At 34.5% G+C, this 13,467-nt stretch overlaps 1 protein-coding gene across 2 annotated transcripts in view; it reads right to left on the reverse strand.

Moving 5' to 3' along the window:
• The window catches only part of LOC114334459 (all trans-polyprenyl-diphosphate synthase PDSS1), a 352,933-nt gene that overhangs the window by 27,611 nt on the left and 311,855 nt on the right, over positions 1–13,467 (reverse strand). For both annotated transcript variants that reach the window (XM_050655543.1, XM_028284503.2), the window contains exon 5: positions 1,504–1,593. In XM_050655543.1, the coding sequence (XP_050511500.1) occupies positions 1,504–1,593 (90 nt within the window). The remainder of the gene's footprint in view (positions 1–1,503; positions 1,594–13,467) is intronic.

The following is a 13,467-nucleotide window of genomic DNA, read 5'->3' on the forward strand; positions in this document are numbered from 1 at the left end:
ATTAAATAAAAAAAGTGGCTAACTTTGACCGAAATGAAACTAGTCGAAAAGTTATTTTTTGAGAATTCGTGTAAAAATACCAGCTTTTCAAATCCCATTGTAGTTTTAGCCTACAATCAGTATTAACAAAGTTATTCAAATTGTTTATAATCCAAAAATGACTCTACTTTAGTAAAATGTTTTCGGAGTGATATGAATGATTTAATGATTTTTTTAAATGTGTTGAAAATATGACTATTCTTCTTTCATGTGGTTTCCACAGAATTGTTACATCATTATTATTTTCTGAACAATAACATTGCGAAAAAAAAGCTCTTTGGGATAAATAAATTGAATAAAATTTAAACTAATTGACGAATCGTCTTAAAAATGTTTGTGCATTATATGGACTGTTTGACCCAACTTTTCGTGCAATATGAAAATCTTAAGGTCATTTTCACAAAAGATATAGCAATTTTTTTATTTTCAAAATTTTAGTTTTATTTTGCAATTTACGAAGCAACAAATGATGTCACCAAAATTCAAAAACTGCCCTTATAAACCTTGGATCATCTACTAAAAGAAGAATACCATAAATAAGATATCTACCCTATTTTTACCTGTAGCGATTTAAACGAAAAAACTGCCATTTTTGAGCCTTATTTGTTATAACTAATATTCTCGTCCGATCTGTGACGGGAATTTTTGTATTTATAATGTATTAGGTATGTAGTACCCAAAAAACCCATTTGCAACCTGGTTGCTCAAGTGTCCCAAACATGGTATATTTTTGCCTTATTTCCCTGGCGTAGTTGTAAATGATCTTAACTTTGAGAGACTAGAACGTTTTAAGTTGTTTTTCTCCAATTTGGTATCCATTTTTAGTTCTTACTTTTTTATTATTACATCCATGATCAGGTTGAACAATAGGGGACTCAGTGAAACACCCTGTCTTATCCCATTACTAGGTTTAATTGGGTCAGCTAGTTCTTCTTCTACTTTTACTTTTATTTTGTTGCTCTCGTAGAAATTTTCGATCGATTTGATTTTTTCTAGAGGTATCTCTCTTGCGTACATTAAGTGGATAACGTCCTTTAATGTGACCCTTTCAAAGGCGTTCTAAGGTCCACGAAACATAAACAGGCCGGTGTAGTGTATTCTAATGATTTTTCTTGCACTTGCTTTATTATAAATATAGCGTCGGTGCATGATCTTTCCCACCTAAGGGTTTGTTCACTACGGAGAGCAATGGATTGTATCCTCGCCTAGTATCTATTGTTGTCGTCCCCCTTCGTATTTACTCAGTGTTTGTTGTACGTTTGCCGACAGTATACCTGGTATTGGATACATGGGTACGATACATTGATCGGAGTAAGGCTTGGCGCCTCGTAATGAACACAACTTGACACCTTGTTGTTCTTCTGCTAGTGATATAATTTCATTTTATGGTCGTTACCTAAATCTGCTGTATTTAGCCAAAATGCAGATAATATAGGAACAGAAAAATATTAATATTTAACTTACTTGACTAAGTACTGACGTAACATCATTGTTTCTTAACCTAGCGATCAACATGGATGCTACCGCTAAAATAAAATCACCTGCCATTGTGACCTGGAAGAGAGAAAATATATATTAATAATAAAAAAAACTGAGAGGTCGTAAGAATATTGATAGGATGTAAAACATTCATATAGTTTTTCTTGGTAAATCTGTTTCATGTACAGATTGTAACATTATAAAAAGGACCCCGCAAAAACCTTATGGGAAATGGCTCTCTGTCAAATGCTCTGAAACTTTGGGTTTTGGTAGTCCTTAATGTATAGAACAAAAGACTCAATGGGCGCATGGCTCCAAAAAATCATGCTTTTAAGATATAAGCCTCTGAAGTTATAGGAATAAATTTATTTTCTCAAGAATGGGCGACTCTGGAGATAAATTAGAAATCAAGTCGATTTTAATTTTTAAATTATAATTGTTTGGCATATATATCATACTAGTGACGTCATCCATCTGGGCGTGATTGCGCAATCCATGATTTTTTTAAATAAGAATAGGGGTCGTGTGATAGCTCATTTGAAAGGTTATTCAATTCTCTAATACTCTAATCAATAATATAAACATTAACATAATTATTTATACAGGGTGCCCAAAAATTTTTTTGGATTAAATTAATTGAGACAAAAAGAAGAATGTATATAATTTATTTAATTCGAAATACATTTTACTGTTGTCCGAAAACAGGAAAAAATGTTTATTTGATAAATAAATGTTGTTTTTCGCTTAAATTCAATATTAAAGCTGCCACCCACCTGCCTCTTAGAAGTTTGAACATTTAATTTAAGCGAAAAACAATGTTTATTTTTCAAATTGACATTTTTTCTGTTTTCTGACAGCAGTAAAATGTTTTTCGAATTAAATAAATTATATACATTCTTCTTTTTGTCTCAATTAATTTAATTTAAAAAAATTTTGGGCACCCTGTATAAATAATTATGTTACTGTCTATATTAGTGAATAGAGAACTAAATAACCTTTCAAGTGAGCTATCACACGACCCCTTTCGCTTAAATTAAATGTTCAAACTGCTAAGAGGCAGGTGGATGGCAGCTTTAATATTGAATTTAAGCGAAAAACAATATTTATTTATCAAATAAACATACTTTTCTGGTTTCGGACAACAGTAAAATGTATTTCTATTTAAATAAATTATATACATTCTTCTTTTTGTCTCAATTAATTTAATTAAAAAAAATTTTTTGGGGACCCTGTATAAATAATATTGTTAATGGTTATATTATTGAATAGAGAATTTAATAACCTTTCAACACACGACCCCTATTCTTATTTAAAAAAATCATCGATTGCGTCATCACGCCCAGATGGATGACGTCACTAGTATGATATATATGGCAAAAAATTATAATTTAAAAATAAAAATCGACCTGATTTGTAATTTATCTCCAGAGTTGCCCATTCTCGAGAAAATGAATTTATTCCAACTCAAACGTCCTTACTGTACCTATAACTTCAGAGGCTTATATCTTAAAATCATGATTTTTTGGAGCTACGCGCCCATTGAGTCTTTTGTTCTATACATCAAGGACTACCAAAACCCAAAGTTTCAGAGCATTTTACGGAGAGCCATTTTCCATAAGGTTTCTAAGGGGTCCTTTATCCATTTCACATATGAAGGTAGGTATAAGCCAAGAGATTTATACGTATAGATAATAGAAAAAAAAGTCATGTACATATTGGTTAATGTGTCGTGATGAAGCCACAGAATTTTCTAGCGTTTGTTGTTTTTTCATTTCATTATGAGCCTTACAAGTATTATCAAGTAACGAAGAACTTTAACATCTGATTAATAGGATTGATGAATACGGACTCAGGCTAAACACCGCAAAGACAAAAGTGATAGTCCTCAGTAAAACACCAATACAACCGGAAGTGGTAACAGCTTATGGTGAACAACTGGAGAGAAATAACAGTATCACCTACCTTGGTTGTAATCTAAATGAGAACTGGGACGTGAGCAAAGAAATTAGAGTATGTATAGCGAAGGCCAGAGCTGCATTCTTCAAAATGAAGAAACTGATATGTGGAGATAATATCACTTTAAGTCTGAAAATTAGATTAGTGATGTTATGTGTTCTCTACTCTTTTGTATGGTGTAGGTGTAGAATGTAGAAAATAAGGCGGCCAATAGAGCCTGGTGCACTGCGACCTTTGCAGATCTATTGTGTTTCCCCTTCTTTTAAAGCAGTTCATCTAGGTTGGTCTTCTTAATAAGACTCAACAGCCTTGATAGTGGCCTTTTCATGTAGCCTGGTCTTCTTCTTCTACGGCACTACAGCCCAAATTGAGCCTTGGCCTCCTTTATTTTTTGCCTCCACCCTTGCCTGTCTGTGGCTGCTCTTCTCCATACACGGACTCCTAAAAGGGCTTTTGCGTCGCTGTTTACTGTGTCTTCCCAGCGCTTTCGTGGCTTCCCAACCGGTCTCTTTCCTTGCATTCTAGCATTCAGTGCTCGTTTTGGTAGCCTATCCTCTCCCATTCTTATCACATGTCCGGCCCATTGCAATCTTTGTAATCTAATGAAGTCTGACAGGGGCGTTTCCTTATAAAGTTGATAAAGCTCGTTGTTGTATCGACTTCTGCAGATTCCGTTTTCCCTCACAGGTCCTAGTATTCTCCTAAGTACTTTCCTTTCGAATGTGTCGAGTTTGTTTTTGGATGTTTCTTTCAGCACCCAGACTTCACTGCCATAGCATGTTATTGGTCGAATTAAGGTTTTATAGATTCTCATCTTTGTATTTCGGTGGACACTTTTTGACCGAAATATATGGGAGAGGGCAAAATAAGCTTTGTTTGCCTGCGTTATTCTCTTCCTTATTTCTCCATCTTCTGATCCGTCGGCATATATTTCTACTCCCAGGTATGTAAACTTTTCAACCGTTTCAATGTCATCTTCATGTATAATGTTTTCTGGGACTATATTTCTTCTCGTCTGAGTCATTAGTTTTGTTTTTTCTGTGTTAATTTCCAGACCTAGCATTTTTGTTTGTGTCTCTAACTCTGCAAATGTTTCCTGTGCTCCTGTTGATGTTCTACTCATAATATTAATATCATCAGCATAAGCGGCCAGTTGAACCGTTCGGTTGGTCAGTAGATGTCCTCGTCCAGTTTGCATTTGCCTAACCGCATACTCCAGTGCCAGGTTAAACAATGTTGGGGCCAGCCCATCTCCCTGTTTTAGTCCCTGCGAAATGTTAAAAAAGTCTGTCCGGTGGTTTTGTATTCGTACACATGCCTGAGTTTCATCCATTGTGGCTTTAATGAGTCTTATTAACTTGTGTGGTATTGCTAATTCAGCCAATATATAGTATAGTTTGTTCCTTTTGACTGAGTCGTATGCCTGTTTGAAGTCTACAAACACGTTGTGAACATCAATATTGTGTTCCCATGCTTTGCTCAAGATCTGTTTTACTGTGAATATTTGATCCAGTGTCGATCTTCCCCGTCGGAAGCCCGTCTGATACTCTCCAATAATATTTTCTGCTAGTGGTTGGAGCCGCTGGTTTATAATATACGTGAGGACTTTATATGCTGTACATAGTAGAGAGATTCCACGGTAGTTTTTGCACTGGAGTTTGTCTCCTTTTTTATAGATCGGGCATACTATACTTTTCTTCCAGTCGTCGGGTATTTTCTCTTCTTGCCATACGTCTCTGATGAGCGCGTGGATGTGACTTGCTAGGTGGTCGCCACCTACCTTATATAGTTCTGCTGGTATTTCATCAACTCCCGGAGCTTTATTGTTTTTCTGGGCCTTAATGGCTTCGAAAACTTCCTCTGTGGTTGGAGCTTCTACTCCATTCTCTTCTACGTAGATCATACCCATTTCATCTTCCATGTCTACTTGAGTTCCAAGTAGTGTCTGAAAATAATGCTTCCAGGTTTCTGTGACTTTCTGTTGGTCACTGATTATTTGCCCACTTTCATCTTTACATAGACTTGTTTGAGGTTTATACCCACTTTTTATCTTTTTTAGGTATTCGTAAGCCCCTCTAATTTCGTTGTTTTTGAAATGTTCTTCCATTTTTCTATTTGTCCATTTTCATAGGCTCTCTTTTTATTTCTACATGTCTTGTCTGCTTTCCGTCTTGCGACTTCAAATAATGTTCGTCTTTCCCGTGTTCTTCTTGTTATGTACATTTTGTGTGCTTCATTTCTTTCCTCGATTGCTTGTCTGCACTCGTCATCAAACCATGCTGCTCTTCTCTCTTTTTTCTTGTTTCCCAGGGTGGACGCTGCTGCTGTCAGTACTGCTGTTTTGATATTAGTCCATTTGCCCTCTATGGAGTGCAGTTCTAGCGTCCTTAACTTATTTGCGACTTCTTGTTCGAACTTCTCTTTACATTTCTGAATCTTCAGTTTTTCCAGGTCCAGTTTGTTTGTTCTTTGTTGTCTTTCGTTTCTTTTGCTGTTAACTCTGCATCTAAATTTGGTTTGTACTAAAAGATGGTCTGATCCACAGCATGCTCCTCGTCGTGTTCTCACATCGGAGATACTACTGGCTGCCCTTTTGTCTATCAGCACATGGTCAATTTGATTGGTTGTGGTTCCATCTGGTGAAATCCATGTCATTTTGTGTATGCCTGTGCAAAGGCATGTAGCCTGGTGCTTCCGGTTTTTCCTCCCCGAGTTCTAGAAACCGCACTCGTGCGAGACCTTCGCAATGACACAAAACGTGCAGAGCGGTTTCCTCTTCTTCCAGACAGAACCGACAGGTGTCCTCTTCTGTCAGGCCATTGATTATAAATATTCCACATATTCCATAGATGTAGTTATTAATCAATGGTCAGGCCTATGAGACTCAAGTGTTTATTGAGTCTACAATGTCCAGTCAACAGACCCACTATCATTCTGACAGTGCTGCGACTGCGCGAAAGAAAGTCTGTTGTAAATTTAGCCGAATGTTTTTTGATGAATTGTTTAGCCTGCCTCTGTCCTGGGGAGTTGTTCTACCATTTCAGAGACTTCTGTTGCACCCATTTGTGTATAGCCGCTCTTTTTATCGTATTTTCGATTCCAAAGAAGGGTTCCGGACCAACCAGTGGCGTAGATGCGCCTTCTCGGGCCAATTAATCGACCTTCTCGTTGCTACGATGACCCTTATGTCCCGGCACCCAGGCAAGTGTCAACTTGTTTCGACTTCCCACCTGAGAGAGGACATTCAAACAGTTCCATACCAGCCATGAATCGACCTGTACCGAATTGAGAGCCTTTAGAGCCGCTTGACTATCCGAATACATAACGATGGAGTCGCTATCTAGATTTCGGCTGATTAGTTCCATAGCGCACCTTTGTATAGCACCTACTTCGGCTTGAAATAGGTTGGACTTTGCTTGGAAACACCAGTAGGTGTAAGGTTGGACTTTAACCGATACACTTCTCAAGAACCTGGAAGCCTTTGAAATCTGAGTGTATTGGAGAATCCTACGAGTAAGTTGGGTAGATAGAGTTCGTAATGAAGTTGTTTTGTATCGGATGGGAAAAGTTACGGAGTCGTCCAAACAGTTAAAAATCTCAAACTTGGAATATTTTGGCCAGGTTATGCGACACTCAGAGAGATATAATATTCTCCATTTAATACAAGGCAAGGCAAACCTGAGAGAATGGTTTCACAGATCCTCTGCATCCCTTTTCCAAGCTGCCGTCAACAAAATTACTGTAGCCAATTTGATAGCCCACGCTCGATAATCGAGCACGGCACATGAAGAAGATGAGGCTAATTAGTCCAGAAAGCCACTGCGCATCCACTAGGAAAAATATTCCGATTCGGATTTTTTGCACAATCTTACTCAAAAAGGACCCCTTTTAACAAATTTGCATATTGCCAGGACCAAAAGTGGGTCAAAAATTTTTTAAACGTTTTTTTTTTTTTTGTTTTTTTCCTAAAATTATTTTTTTTGCATGGAACAAAGATTTTTAGGTTTTTTTGGATCATTCCAAACAAAAAAGGTCTTTAGTGACTTTTCTCTAAAGTTGGTAGTTTTTGACATATAAGCGATTAAAAATTTAAAAATTGCGAAATCGGCCATTTTTAACCTTCAAAAACTATGTGAAAAACTTAAAATTTGAATGTTGCCAAGGTAGGTAGATATTCTTTAAACATCGATTGATGAAATCTCGAAGAGTTTTTTGCAATACAGTATTCAAAACTCCTTTGTTTTTTAATTTCTAATCACACGTGCGCGACACTATTTTCCACCGTTGCATGTGTATACAGTATGGTGCAAATGAAAGGAATAAATTCGTTATTTCGTAAACCGGCGACTTTAAGGAAAAAACCCGAAATAGGTCGAGTTTTATTTTTAAGTTATGATATTGTGGCATATATGGTATACTAGTGACGTCATCCGTCTGGGCGTGATGACATAATCGATGATTTTTTTTTAATGAGAATAGGGGTCGTGTGGTAGCTCATTTAAAAGGTTCTTCAATTCTCTATTCAGTAATATAAACATTTACATAATTATTTATACAGGGTGTCCAAAAAATGTTTAATGAATTAAATTATTTGACAAAAAAAGAAGTAGAAGCACACCATGTATAAATAATTATATAAATGTTTATATTACTGAATAGGGAATTGAAGAACCTTTCAAATGAGCTAGCACACGACCCCTATTCTTATTTAAAAAAATCATCGATTACGTCATCACGTCCAGATGGATGACGTCACTAGTATACCATATATGCCACAATATCATAACTTAAAAATAAAAATCGACCCGTTTCGGGATTTTTCCTTAGAGTCGCCGGTTTACGAAATAACGAATTTATTCCTTTCATTTGCACCATACTGTCGGTGGAAAATAGTGTCGCGCACGCTTGATTAGCAATTAAAAAACAAAGGAGTTTTGAATATTGTATTGCAAAAATTTCTTCGAGATTTCATCAATCGATGTTTAAAGAATATCTACCCATCTTGGCAACATTCAAATTTTCAGTTTTTCACATAGATTTTGAGGGTTAAAAATGGCCAATTTCGCAATTTTTCAATTTTTATCGCTTGTATGTCAAAAACTATCAACTTTAGAGAAATGTCACTAAAGACCTTTTCTGTTTGAAATGATCCAAAAAACCTTATAAAACTTTGTTCCAAGCAAAAAAAATAATTTTAGAAAAAAAAAACAAAAAAAAAAACGTTTAAAAAATTTTTGACCCACTTTTGGTCCTGGCAACATGCAAATTTGTTAAAAGGGGTCCTTTTTTAGTAAGATTGTGCAAAAAACCCGAATCGGAATATTTTTCCTAGCGGATGCGCAGTGGCTTTCTGGACTAAATATACTTTTATAACAATGCACTCTACTCAACGAAAACAACAGTATTACATAAATTGTTGAACGTTAAAATTGTCCTATAGTGTTAAAAATTATATTTATTCATGGAAAGACAAATTCTACAATAAATTGGTTAAATCTTCTGTACAACACAGTCGCTAATAGAAAACACCTACTCATCTATTAAAAACAACTAATTTATTGTCAAAACAATTAACAAAAAAATCACAGAAGCATTAGCATATCATAAACTTCCTATTTGGGCAACAAACATTATTGTGAAAGGTCCATTGATTATGATTATTTTTAAATGTGTATATAGTTAACATACTTTACAACTTTTTGTTAGTCGTATAAGTATCTCGGTAGGCGGTCTGTCAAAATATCGATATTTTAGATCAATGGGTCAAACTATAATATCATTTTAAAATCAATGGCAAACTATCAAGGCTTATAGAAAGATGATTAGATCGAAATATTATTTTTTAATTTAAAATTGTGTAATAATAAACACATTAAAATCTAAGCAACACTATCCACCTTTAACGCGGGAACAGTCGCGTTCTTTTCTGTCACGTAATCGGTCGCGCGAAATACGAATTTAATTACGAATTTACAATAAATTTTTATTTTATAGTATTTTTATTTACTTGTTATGTTATTGTGTAGAAATATTATTTCTAACAATTATTAAAGCTTGGTTTTCACCAAAGCCATAAATTCCACAAAAATAAGAAGAAGAAGAAGAAGAAAAACAAAGAAAAAATAAACCTACGCATTACTAAACACTTCCTTGAGGCACTTACGAGTAGAAATGTTGCAAAATTTTTCATCCCGTTATCACGGAAAAGGATAAAATGTTATTTTTTCTAACAGCACGACTGCTCCCGGGTTAAATAAACTTAGTAGACCAAGCAGTCTAGTTGTCAGATAAGAAAATGCCAATGATCCCCTAAAAATCATAAGATCAAGCTGAATTTTGCTAAGAATGTCAATTTAGGGACCCTAAAAAAGATACAAAAGAGTTTGCTACTTCCACCCCGACCCCGGGCTTCCCTCTAAACTCTACACCGTAGAAAAAAATGTATCAAACACGAAATATTCGCTACGTGCATGACTAATGCGACACCTAGCGTAGTCGCCTGAAATTTTTGGCAAACATAATTTGACGTTAAACATATGATACACATGACATATTTGATGTTAATGCAGGGCCGTAAGTACGATGTTGGGGGCCCCGGGGCAAACGTGATCTGGGGGCCCCTATCGGGGGGTTTCCCCATCTGAAGGAGGCCCCCTATCGGGGGTTTCGAGAGGGGGTAAACCCCCATCTCTTATCTGGAAAACGTATTACGAAGTTGATTGCTTCGTTTTAAAGGTCTTGTTTGTTTGCATTCAAAATAAAAGCAGGTTGAACAATAATTCGGTACATACCTATCTAACACTGCTTTGATTCCTTGAAAGCGAATGTAGCTGATGGCATAATGTGTCGATCATTGTATAAAACACAGTTACTCTAAAGCATGACTTGGTATCTTGAAATCTTTCATCTTCGCACAGTTCACGAAATGTCTTCTGCATTATTTTTGGAGCGAACCCTACTGGTATTCCCAACGTTGACACATATATTTGAAGCTTCTTCAAAGAAGGTTTCAAATTATCCTCTCATTTCAGTTAGTTTTAAGAGGCTCTCTTCAAGTAAACTGTAAGCTGTTAAAACGTCCAAAGATTTAGATTGCAGTGTTTTCGAGACTATGTTGAGGATTTCAAGGATTGTATTTTGCACAACTACACTCGCCGCCACAACATTCCGCCACCTAAAATTTTTGATAAAGTTTGACAATTTATAACTTTATTATTTGTACTCCGATTTTCAAGATTCTTGCACCAGTTTGTAGATACATGTATTGGTATTGTTTGGTGTTATTCCGGTAACACAAAAATTTTGCTTGTATGGCATTATACGGGGGTGAATGGCAGCGTTATATTTTCTCCTAACTTTAAAAAATTCTGTGGAAAAATGGAAGAGATGATTTTGTTTCATAGTCCTGTCATATTATCCCGGAGGCATCACTAAAATTTTGTTTTTTGAATAGGGAACTTGCATAAAATTTAAAATTGGAAAAAAATGTTATAAATCACAACAGAACATAATTTAAAACATGTATCAATGATAAAAAAGTTTTGTTTGTCTTTCGTTTTTCCCCTAAAGACAATTAAAAATTCAAATTATTCCAGCTAGCAAAAAACGCGTCGTGACGTCATATGGTTTTGCATTTACATTTTACACCAAAAAGTAAACAAAATTAATTAGACATTATAAACGTCAGTAAAAAATACAGTTATGTGACAGTTTCTTCGTTTGAACTATTCATAGAAAATATTTACTTTTACAAAATGGTTTTATTTTCAATAGTAAACCTTCTTTTCTTTCCTTCAAAAACTGTATCAAACTCCAATCTCAACAAACTGGTATATATTATTACAACGACATACGATAAATGTCATTAGAATATAAATATGTTTCCTTTATTACCCTACGACGAGCTGGCCAAATACCCAAGTAGGTGGAGGCCAATAAACTAAAGAAGGAAAAGAAGAAGGTACCTAAATATAACGCTGTGTCTAGGTACACGCTAACGTGTACGCAAATAAAAAAGTTCGTGTCAGAGTGTTGGAATTTGTTTAATTGCGTTGTGTTTATACTTTAATTTAAATATTGATTAGTAAAGAGATTTCTTATTTTTTATTTGTTTAGTGTTTGTTTTTAAATTAACTATGCAGTGTGGACAATTATTTAGTTGTTTTAATGAGTTTAACAACATTTTAAAAAAGTTAAGAGACTATAAATTAATATATATTTTTTTAGTTCTAAGTGAAATACAGTATTTAGTATTACAATATAACACAATATGTTACAATTTAGTGTATACAATATTTAGTATTACCGTCCAAAATTAAAATAAAAGGAAGACCTTAAGCTTTCACAATAATAATTAACTTGTTATGAAGCTATTTCCTTGTGGCATTTTTGTAATCAACTATTCTAAATGGGAACTAAGCCACAATTTAACTAAAAAAATGATGTTATTAACGTTTCAACGTCTAAATCGGACGTCGTTGTCAAAATACAAAATATTATTAAATTAAACAAAAATGTTCTTGCTTAGTAAAAAATTTTTTCTAATAATTTATTTAATCTGACTAATTTTTGTATTTTGACAATGACATCCGATTTGGACGTCGAAACGTTAATAAAATCTTTTTTTAGTTAAATTGTGGCTCATTTCCCATTTAGAATAGTTGATTATAATAATTAACTTACGTATAAAAATTATTTTAGCAATATTTTGTACGTGTCATGTCAACTAAATACATATATTTATTTTGCTAACCTAAATATATACTTTTATTATATACATTGAATTATTACAATTAAGTTTGAAACATCTGAATAGTTCTGCTTCCCTTCCCTTAACCAATATTTTTCTATCAAACAAACACTAAACATATCAAAATAGCATGTATTTACCAAAATATACAGTCACTGCGTACGTTAAATAATGACGTCACTGGCTTCATGAAGTTTAATTCGCGTGTATGTACCTAACTTTTTTATTTGCGTACACGTTAGCGTTTACCTAGACACAGCGACATTTAACCATAATAATAACTAATGTAAAACTAGGTGACGTCACGGGCCGTTCGAACTACTTTAAAATACCGAAGACTTTAAATTTGTACTTCTAAGTTATTATGAGGTTTTGAAGCGTGAACTTTTGGAAATCTCATTTTTATACAAAACTGAACATTATTATGTAATAAAAAAAATGTGCAAGTTCCCTATTATCCGAATACATATCTCTTTTCTTGTAAGAGCTGTACCATTTTTTTCTAAGTAAAAACACTGATTGACTCATAAACTAGAGGTTGGATTGATAAGATTAGAATGGCCCGCATGCAGCTAAGATCTCAATCCTATTGAGTATTTATGGGATAAATTGAAAAAAGCTATTCGCCGTCATTCTAGGCCTCCAGAAAATTTGGTACAGTTATGGCCCTGGTAGAGGAATATCGGGCTATTCCCCAGGCAAGGATAACAAATCTTTATTCGATGCCAAACAGATTGCGAGCTGTCGTTGCTGCAAGAGGTGGACATACCCGCTATTGAATTGTTTTGTTTTTGTTATTAATTTTGTTTTCTTTTGTTAATTTTAGTGCGTTTGATATTTTTAATTAAAAAACCTCCAAGGCAGTGTTTTTATTTACAGCTCTTACAAGAAAAGAGATATTCGGATAATTCAAAAAACAAAACCTTAGTGATACCTCCAGGATAATACAAAAGGAGTATGAAACAAAATCAGCCCTCCAATTTTTCCACAGAATTTTTTAAAATTAGTATAAAATACAACGCTTCCATTCACCCCCGTATAATGCCATCTAAACAAAAATTATTTGTTACCGGAATAACAAAAAACGACATCAATACATGTACCTACAAACTGATGGAAGAATCTTGAAAATCGGAGTAAAAATAACAAAGTTATAGGTTGTCAAACTTAATCAAAAATTTTGGGTAGCGGAATTTTGTGCCGGTGAGTGTAGTAACAAAACAAATTTGAATGATTCTAGTTTC

Source organism: Diabrotica virgifera, chromosome 7 (genome assembly GCF_917563875.1).
Source record: "Diabrotica virgifera virgifera chromosome 7, PGI_DIABVI_V3a".
NCBI classification, from domain to species: domain Eukaryota; kingdom Metazoa; phylum Arthropoda; class Insecta; order Coleoptera; family Chrysomelidae; genus Diabrotica; species Diabrotica virgifera.